The sequence below is a fragment of the Vicia villosa genome, linkage group LG7, assembly GCF_029867415.1.
Source record: "Vicia villosa cultivar HV-30 ecotype Madison, WI linkage group LG7, Vvil1.0, whole genome shotgun sequence".
NCBI classification, from domain to species: Eukaryota; Viridiplantae; Streptophyta; class Magnoliopsida; order Fabales; family Fabaceae; genus Vicia; species Vicia villosa.
In genome coordinates, this window is record NC_081186.1 from 114254866 (window position 1) to 114265313 (window position 10448).

The 10448-nt window shown below is 34.9% G+C and overlaps 2 protein-coding genes across 2 annotated transcripts; one reads left to right on the forward strand and one right to left on the reverse strand.

Annotated features, from left to right (window-relative positions):
• The first annotated feature begins 332 nt into the window (after positions 1–332).
• LOC131616625 (cytochrome P450 86A8-like) lies at positions 333–3510 on the forward strand. The gene is made up of 2 exons (XM_058887991.1): positions 333–862; positions 1387–3510. The coding sequence occupies exon 2, from the start codon at positions 1481–1483 to the stop codon at positions 3101–3103; it is 1623 nt and encodes a 540-aa protein (XP_058743974.1). The 5' UTR covers positions 333–862; positions 1387–1480; the 3' UTR covers positions 3104–3510.
• Positions 3511–3999: 489 nt separating this feature from the next.
• Positions 4000–9260, reverse strand: LOC131616624 (ascorbate transporter, chloroplastic-like). Its single transcript, XM_058887989.1, has 11 exons — positions 9055–9260; positions 7955–8487; positions 7412–7519; positions 7142–7297; positions 6814–7029; positions 6306–6515; positions 5669–5806; positions 5338–5439; positions 5099–5164; positions 4529–4613; positions 4000–4450 (listed from the first exon to the last, which is right to left on the reverse strand). Exons 1-11 carry the CDS (start codon positions 9107–9109, stop codon positions 4353–4355), a joined length of 1767 nt encoding a protein of 588 aa, XP_058743972.1. The 5' UTR covers positions 9110–9260; the 3' UTR covers positions 4000–4352.
• Positions 9261–10448: the final 1188 nt, after the last annotated feature.

The following is a 10448-nucleotide window of genomic DNA, read 5'->3' on the forward strand; positions in this document are numbered from 1 at the left end:
AAGATAATTTTTTTTTAATGAGAGAAAACAATTATTATAGAGAGAATGGAATGAATACATAGAGATAAGAAAACGGTTCACCCACATAAATGTTATAAATTGTTGGTAGGTTGCTCACCAAAACCATAACCAAACCTCACATAGCAAAAACATTTAATTTAATTTAATTTTTTTTCAACTATATATAAATTATTGGTATATTACAAGTAGTGTAATATTAATACTATATGACAACTCTTATTCTAAAAAAATATCCATTAACCTAAAAAAAGGTGTGTATATATATATTTGAGTATGTGACCTCAACTTTATGCTTCTTTGTTTTTCCTAGTTCTTCCCATCACCATGTTCCTCAACTACTCTCATTTATTTCTCTACATTCATTGCTCGCCACACTTAAACACCCTGTTGAAATAGTTTCTTAGAGAGAGAAAGAGTGTGTGAGAGAAATTACAAAGAAAAAAACCCTAGCTAGTTGTTGTATATGCTTATAATTCTTTTCAAATATGAGAGAGAGAGAGAGTGTGTGAAAATAAATAGGTGGGGTGATTTCAACTTTAAAGTTTTTCAACAACCTCTCAGAGCATTTATAGTGACACATCTTATGAGATTAAGAGGAGACGGTGTAATGTGAAGAAAACCAGTCTGGCCTTATTAACTTCTTCACCTATAAATCTCTTCTCCATTACACACTCACATTATACACTTGGATCTATTGCTTCATAATAATAATAATACACTCTTACTCTCTCTCATACTTCTTCTCCTCCTTCACTTTCTCTCTTCTTCATTCTCTATATTTTTCACTTTATATAGCTCAACCTTCTCTTCAACCATTGTTGAACCAATAATATCCTAGAAGGTAAATATAGTAGATGTTTAAGTTCTCATGCACTTTCCCTAGCACCCCATTTTTTATTTATGTAAAAAGATTAAAATTTTGATTAAATCTTCTAGTATGCTTAAGCTTTTGATTCTAGTATGTTTTAGTTTTTTATTTATTGAAAAATTTTCTTGTATGGTTTGGTTGAGCTTTTGATTATAGGGTTTTGTTTTGATAATATTCTACTAAAACTAATTGTTTTTTAATGAAGAAAAGATTAAATTTTTTATTGAGTTTTTTATTTGGATTGTGATAATATTACTAGCCCATTTTTTTATTTATGGAAAACATTAAATTTTTGTTTGAATTTTCTTGTATGGTTGAGCTTTTGATTCATGGGTTGTGTTGTGACAATATTGTACTAAAACTAAGTTGTTTATTTATGGAGAAAAATTGAACTTTTGAATGAATTTTTTTATTCTTGGATTGTGACAATGACAATATTGCTACTCCATTTTTTATTTATGGAAAAATATTAAAGTTTTGATTGAATTTTCTTGTAGGTTTGAGCTTTTGATTATTGGGTTGTTGTGACAACATTATACTACATAAGCTTTCAAGTAATTTAAGACAGTGTTTGGTTGGTGCTGTCATAATATGGAAACATGTACGGTTCTGTTGCTGTTAACGGCTATTACAGCTTACTTACTTTGGTTCACTTTCATCTCACGGTCGTTGAAGGGTCCACGTGTCTGGCCACTATTGGGTAGTTTACCGGGCCTGATCGAGAATTGTGAACGTATGCATGATTGGATCTGCGACAACCTCCGCGCGTGTGGCGGCACGTACCAGACATGCATCTGTGCAATCCCTTTTCTAGCAAGGAAGCAAGGGCTCGTGACCGTTACCTGTGACCCGAGGAACTTGGAGCATATACTTAAGACTCGGTTCGATAATTACCCGAAAGGACCAACTTGGCAGGCAGTGTTTCATGATTTGTTGGGTGATGGGATCTTTAATTCTGATGGTAACACGTGGGTGTTCCAGCGCAAAACAGCCGCGCTGGAATTTACTACCCGGACGCTACGTCAAGCTATGGCTCGATGGGTGAGTCGAGCCATTAAGGATAGGCTTTGCACGATTTTGAAGAAAGCTGAGGTGCATGGTGAGCCGGTGGATCTACAGGATGTGATGCTCCGGCTCACTTTTGACAATATTTGTGGTTTGGCTTTTGGAAGAGACCCGCAGACATGTGCTACTGGTCTGCCAGAAAACGGCTTTGCAGCTGCTTTTGACCGAGCCACTGAAGCCACGCTTCAGAGGTTTATATTACCTGAGGTGATTTGGAAGGTGAAAAAATGGTTAGGGCTCGGTATGGAAGTCGGCTTGAGCCGAAGCCTTTCGTTTGTGGACGAACACTTGTCAAGTGTGATTGAGAAGCGCAAAGTGGAACTGATGAGTCAGCAGAAAGATGGCTCTCTTCTTCATGATGACTTGCTGACTAGGTTTATGAGGAAGAAAGAATCTTACTCAGACAAGTTTCTTCAACATGTGGCATTAAATTTTATCCTAGCTGGACGTGACACGTCATCGGTTGCGCTGAGTTGGTTTTTCTGGTTGGTGATTCAGAATCCAAAGGTGGAAGAGAAGATACTACATGAGATATGCACGGTCTTGATGGAGACACGCGGCACTGACATGGAAAAATGGACGGATGAGCCGTTGGGATTCGAAGAAGTTGATCGTTTGACTTATCTTAAGGCTGCGTTGTCTGAGACACTAAGGTTGTACCCTTCTGTGCCAGAGGATTCAAAGCATGTGGTGAACGACGATGTGCTGCCAGATGGAACTTTTGTTCCAGCCGGATCATCAGTGACATATTCGATATATTCAGCCGGGAGGTCGAAGACTACCTGGGGTGAGGATTGCATGGAGTTTAGACCTGAAAGGTGGTTGTCATTGGATGGGACAAAGTTCATCATGCATGACTCTTTTAAGTTTGTTGCATTCAATGCTGGTCCTAGAATATGTTTGGGGAAGGATTTGGCATACCTGCAGATGAAGTCTATAGCGGCCGCTGTTCTGCTGCGCCATCGTCTTGCGGTGGTTCCTGGCCATAGAGTGGAGCAAAAGATGTCACTCACCTTGTTCATGAAAAATGGGCTGTTGGTTAATGTTTACAACAGAGATTTGAAGAGTGTTTTTGCAAATATACAAAATGGAAAGGAAGGTGAGATTCAAGGAAAAGTGTCAAATGATTTGAAATGCAATGAAAGTTAGTATGGTGTTTCAAAAGAGGTGAATTTTACAATTCAGCCATTTGGGGCTTTAATTTATAGAAGAGAGAACAGGGTTGAAAAAAAAAAACAAGAGAAAAAAAATAAAAAAATAACAGGGTATATTTTATTCATGGTAATGTTATATAAATTTATTATAATTCATATGAGAATTGTGGATGAATTGATTTCTTTTTATGGGGGTTGTGGGGTGGATGCATGCTTTCTTTCAGTTCATCTTACTTGTAGAATCCTTGCAAATATTCAATTGTAATTCTTTATATCTTTATTTTCATGTTTCCATTTTAATTTTACTGCTTTCAAGACATTATTATGTAGTAAGAGCTAAGCTCACATTTAACAATGTTGAATGATGATGTTCATAAAAGAACACCTTAAGTTTTGATTTGATTTGAATGTCTTGAATGGTTCATGTTCTATTGGTATGTTAACAAGTTTCACATACTCATATTGTAGTTGTACCTATTTTTTTATCAATCACTATAATTCAACTATATACTCCTATCTATGTTTTGTAGACAGGGATCCTAAAACCAGAATCATTCAACTTAGATATATGGTTTTAAGATATTCTTGCTTATGGCTAACAATGTAAGTTGAATGGTAACAACTTTTTCATACTCATCTAGGTGGTACGTTCTTTATGAAATCACTATAAACCAACTATATGATTCATTTGTGTTTCACATATAAGGGACAATTCGGAAATCACAGTTCTTAGTTAAACTCTAGCTCTAGCATCCTTTCCTATGACTGACCATAGAAGTTGGAATGCATAACATGAACCTATGATAAGAGCCAGTGAATCAGAAAGAAACTGGAGTCTGCGACCTATTACGCAGATTCTATTTGTTTCAGCTGAATACGCTAGGCAGAGTTAGCAAGTTAAATAATATGTATTATTCTAAGCATAAATATAAAATATAAATATGCTTGAATGAAGTTACAAGGGCAGAAACCAGCCAGAAACTATCTAAACAGAAAGCATTTAAATTATGGGATGAGGCATGTTAATCCAAGTTTGCTTTCGGGTAAAAATATAAAGACCTAACTAGCTATTCGATCAAAAAAATTGACAGTGTGTCTCCTCTATTTCGCGGCAGGGTGCTTTTATGTTGCCAAATGCTAGACATATTTGGTCATATAATATTTCTTCCATCCTTTTGTTTCCCTCTTTGTAATCTCTATGGCGTATATAGCATACACCTTCTTTGATACCATCGTAACACTCTTCAGTCTAGAATTTTCTCACCAGTTGAAAAGATATTCCAGACCAAAGTGCCAATTAAGTACAATATAACTGAGACTTTAAATACATCATTCCATGAACCTGCGAAAACAAAATCACTTTTGAACAAACGAGCTCAACAAGAAATAAGTTTTGATGCAACAAGTGAAGAATTCTCACCTCGTTGGAGTATGTATCCAGTCGCAGCTGTACCAAAGACACCAGCAAGCACTCCTGCAGTATTTGATAGTCCCAGTAACACTCCCTGGTATTTGAAATTAGTTAGCATTCATATGCAAACTTAATGGATACAAAAAAATAAACTTGTATAATGGAAAGCATTTATATCAAGGTTTCATGCACTCGGATAGCAATGGAAAATAAGTCCTACTTGATTCTGACAATCAGGATGCTAATGGTACTCATGATTCGTGACGTGGTGACTTCATTAATCATGAAATAAATAAGGACAACAGAAGTTTTAAGTGATTGACTCGGATAGATGCATAGTCGTTAGTAAAATGATTTTTGGCAATTGGCATCAGTGCTGACTGTCGCCAAAATACTTGGAGGTTGAGCTCACAAAAAAAGGTCACTAATATACAACTTGAGCAAGAAGACCTTAACACCTTAGTCTTTAGCATGATCAATAACTTGATAGCTAGTTTTTGACATATTTTTCTTTTTAAAATAAGTGCAGAACTTCAATAAGCTATGTTTGTTACATGAAAAACTAAAATAGAAACTCACAGCATAGCGCGGTCCAATGTCTTGGTGATTGGAATAAAGACCAGATTGTGAGAATGCATCACATCCCTATAAAGGAAATAATAGATTGTGGTAAATATTAGGTAATTCGCAACACTCAGAATGTGTGCAAACATGTATTATAAACATATGTTTTATATCAGAATGAGTTAAAAACATGCAAAATAGTTTAAAACTTTAGGAATTTGAAATTCAGGGAAGATATATGTTCAAATTCAAACCTGACTGCAAGACATGCACAGTACTGCCATGGCTGGTGTTTTAACATTACTTAGCTGAGTAAGAAAAAATGCAGGACCCAAAAACCCGATCGATTGCATGATCTGCAAAATAAAAGAAATATTTAAAGAAAAAGTTATATTAAAAGGTGCAAAAGGAAACTGAATTCCCCTGTGCTTTGTCATAATAATCAATATTAGGTTCCACATTCGGCAGTTATTTGAAGTCTAGGGAGAAAAAATTGTAAATTATCGAGCAGATATTATAATTGTACAGGACAGGAGTTGCCAATGTATGAAAAAATTTCAGAAACAAAAGTAGAGATTTTCTTGCCTTTCGAACAGTTGTTATGGAAAGGCCTTTGCTCACAAGTGTGTCAGCAATCCAACCTCCTATATTTGCAAAAATGGCCATGGTTAACCATGGAAGGACACATAAGAGCCCAGATTCCGTGAGGTTGAACTTAAGAACCTGAAAACATAACCCATAAAGTTCATTCATCAAATTTTTCTGTTTTTCTCTATTTGATTACATTTACATCTCCTAACCATTCAAGTTAAGATCAAGACATTGATCACAATCTTGTGTCAGCACAACATATCTTGAAAGAAATTTTACCAAGTAATATAAATAGTTGTATGCACAACTTTAACATAGTTGAGAATAAATGGTAAGATGTATCATAACATCAAGTAGTTCAAAATAAAAAACATTTTTATCAAAAGACAACAAAACTTGCAGCCAAGTGAACCTCGGCTTGATTGAAAACATGGGGAAATGTAATGTGTGGTTTCATGCAAATAAGACCAGAAAAAATCTGAAGTCTTTATATTATGTAAGTGTGGTTTCATTGCTACTTGAAAATATTTGAGAAATTATAGAAAGTATCATCAACAACATTCATATTCTAAAATGCATTTATCAATGACATGCCAAAAATAAAATTAAATTAAATTAAACAAATAAGCACCTGATTGTAGTATGTAGGCATCCAGGTTAATAGAATAAATGTCCCCCAATTGTGGCAGAAGTGAGAGATTATTAAAGCCCAGACAGGCGCTTTTGATAAAATCAATTTCCAAGGAATAACTGTCACAGGTTCTTTTGATTCGCTGCCCCCAAGTATGAGCCTTTTCTCTTCCACCCCAAGATCTGGATCGTCTTTTGGGGTGCTGTATGCCTAGAAGAAGTCGACATAAGGAATTACAAAGTGCCCTTCACATTATACATGATATGGTAAAATGCCAAAACAATAAGTTGCACATACATAACTTCTATATTTGGTTATTACTCATATATCCAATATGTTATGAAATACTTTGAGGCAGTCCCTAAACGAACCAATCAACACAAAAAACATCATCACATGCTTCGTATGGTTGGCAAAGTAGAAATGACTGGTTTCTTATTAAAACATTTTTCCAAACAGAAACAGATACATTTAGAGGATATGATTGAAAGAGTGAAAGTTGACTTACTTTTCTCAACCACAAGGCAAACCAGATACTTCCAAGTGATCCAAATGAGTAAAACACAGATGGCCACCCAAATTTGTGGATCAGAAAAGGTGAGAATGCCAATCCTGTGACAGAACCAAGGTACATGCCACTATACACTAGTGCAAGTGATCTGCTTCTCTCTGATACTGGAACCCACTTGGAAAGTATATTATTCATTGCAGGCATAGCAACACCCTAAAAACAAAGAATCAGAAAAGTTTGTTGCCAAATTATAAGAGCAAAAGTCGTTTCTGTACTTAGCCTGAACTTTAAACATAAGACCACTCCAACAATAAAATGGACCAACCTCGCCAATTCCCATAAAAGCACGCATAACAAGCAGATATGGAAGCCCAAGTTTTGCAGCAATAGGTGTTAAAACTGTTGCAATTGACCACCATACAACTCCAAAACCAAGTACTAGCTTTCCACCAACTTTGTCTGCCCAAATGCCACCAACAATCTAAACCCAGAGATCATTCAGTCAGTACAAAAGCAATAAAATCAGAACAATTTCATGCACAGTAGGAGACCAATTTCTAGTTAAGGTAACTGGCTTTATGCATATCAGTTAAACCTGAGTAAGTAGATAACCCCAGAAAAAAGAGGATTGAATGAGGCCAACTGTTGCACTGTTCCAGTTGAACTCTTGAGACATTGGAAGTATTGCTATACTCATATTTACCTGTAAAAAATGGAAATGTTTAGCATATCAGTAACTTTAGGTTAGTAAGATTGTGGAAATATAGAAACAATTAATCAAATATACACAAACATAGTTCGAGAAAAAATCTAAAATCAACTAATGCAAAAGAAATGTAGAATTTTGAAAACAGTATTTCAAATTTCAACTTCCGCAACCAACATATAAAACTACAAGAGGTGAAACAATTTTTTTTGTTTACTTAGTTGATAGAATAATGAAACAAATTAGGCTACTAGGAATAGTGATCAACTAAACACATGGTCTCTATTCAAGTAACCAAACACCCTGCAGAGATAATCAATTGAATATGATGAAAGAAATGTAGCTATTGAATAGTATCGAAGATTAACACAAACATATAAATAGCATTGTAATTTGTAACTGAAGCTATAAAAAAAAGAAAATGTTACTCACGCGATCCATGTTACACAGAAGAAATGCTGTAAAACATAGCAGTACAATAACCCATCGCTTAGGAAACTGCTGCCACCAAGGAGATACTTGACTCAGATTCCCATCCAAAAGAATGGCTTCACCACTCCCTTCAGTTGATTGCAGCCTATCAATCTTCGGTTCTCCAATGTCACTATCCTCAGACTTGTAACAAGCACGCAGCGTATTTACCTTCCTGCGTCCAACATTGCTACTGCTAAACGGAGCTGAAGAAAGGTAAGAACAACTTTTTTTGCAAGCTTTTAATTTGAAGTTCGAACAGCAGTTAGATCGTCGGGATAATGGAGAAAAAACCTCCCTTCTTTCATCAAACATTTGTATTTGTTTAGAAACGCTCTCTTCCAAAGTGGAACCAATACGACAATGCATTGTGTGCTGGCATCTTGAAACTCTCTCCTTCCCAATCCAATTACCATACCTCGTTACTGATACACCAGAAACAGAAATTCCCCCTCTTTGAAGCGACGAATCCTTTTGCGATCTATACGAATTCCCTGCCAATACAAAACAACATATCAAATTTTCTTACTTTAAAGTAGTGAACACTTATCAACATAATCCAAGCTTAAAGCCACTTCATCTTAACAAAATCACCATTTAATAACTAAATCTATTTAGCACGGACACTTTGAATAAGACATCGACACGGTGACATAGTAATAATTTTTAAAAATGAATAAATTAAATGTAATCACAAGTGTCGGTGCCGGTGTCCAGACACGCCTTTTTTCAGAGGTGTAGGTACTCCATAGACGGTAATTAAGTGATTAATCACAAAAAATATGGATTTCAGTTTAGTGACTATAACTACAATAACCATAACCGTCCAGTCATACTTTACTATCTAGCTACATTACAATATCAATTTCTCCAATCTGTTAACATTCTGACAATAAAACTATACACTTAAATTAAATGCATGTGTTTATTTCCATTTCTACTGAATAGTTACTAAATTCATTTGCATAAATCTCATTGCAATCAAAAAAGTTTAAAGTAAGTAGAAATCAAATCTTGCGGTAAATGCAGAATTCAGAAAATGCATGCAAAGGAGTGTGAACCTGAGGCAACGAAGGAACCGAAGTTGCGGTTGGAAATCAAACCGCTCATAGCCATTGGTAATGTGCTGATGGTAGTTTGATACTGTTGAGCGAAAATTGAGAGTTGAAAGTGCACAAAACGACGTCGTCTCTTAGTGCTACTCTGTTTTTCTCTTCTCTTCTGTGAAAGAAGAAGGAAGAGGATAAGCAAAGAAAGAAAAAGAAAAGCACAGAAACTATATATTTTGGTAGTTTCCAACTACAACTATTTTTTTATTTTTTTTATTTTTTATTTCTCACATTCCATTTTGGGGAATATAAAATTAATAAACTTATAATAATCAAAATTAAAAAATATAAAGACCATAAAAAAAAAAAAAAATCTAGTGGCGTTATTACCAAGAGATAGAGAGATCCAGAGTAAGACACGTGGCAGATTTTCCTCGGCAAAACATTAATTACAGTAATTGCTGAGATGCCCTTCCTTCGGTGGTGGAAGTGACGGTAATTGCTGAGATGTCCTTCCTCTGAAGGTGGAAGTGACTTAAAAAGTGTTTTTACTTTTTTTTTTAATTAATTAGTTAATTGTTTTGTCAACGTCATGATAAAGTGCTTATAATGAAAAAAAGAAATTTGAAAAAATTGTAAGAATTCTTTTTGTCGTATTTCTCATGAATTATTTTTCTTTGAAATTTTTTAGGGATGGATGGTATTTTCATGTTCATGCATGGAATATCCTGGTTCTCGACCATGGTTGTTATAGAAGCTTAAAATTGTTTCGTCATTTTTATTGAACCATGTGATATTTAATTAGTGTGACAAAAATTATGAGAATTTTTTGGTTATATTTTTTTGAAAAGTAAATGTGAGTTTGAAAGTGTATAATTGATTTTTGTAATGTTTAATTTTTTAAAATCTGAATTAATTTTGCTTTTAAGATTTATTTTAATGAAAGTTTAAAATGGTTATTTTTGTATTTATAGTTGCTTTCACACGAGGTTAAGAAGAAGAGTGAGGTTTTGGCTTTTACTCAGACATCTATATCTAACATGAAGACGCTCTTGACGAAGCAAATCGGTTTTTGGATCTTGCTAAAAAAAAGATAAAAGAGTTTGAAAAGTCTCTAAAGGACGGTCTTTGTGAGATGTGCCTCGAGAATCTCACTTTGTCTAAGGAGTTGGTTGAATCAATAGAGGAAAGTTACACTATTTCTCGTGACTCTTTCGCAAGTGCCTTGAAACAGGTGGATCAATTTTATCATATAAGGTTGATCTCTCGAGAGCAATTTCGTCTTTATCAAGTTATTCAATACAATAAGGTGGTTTCCTTGGTAAACTACCCCCACCCCACCCTTTATGGTCGACGTGCCTATCCCTGAAACATGTAAATCCAATGGATAAGAAATCTCTGTCTTT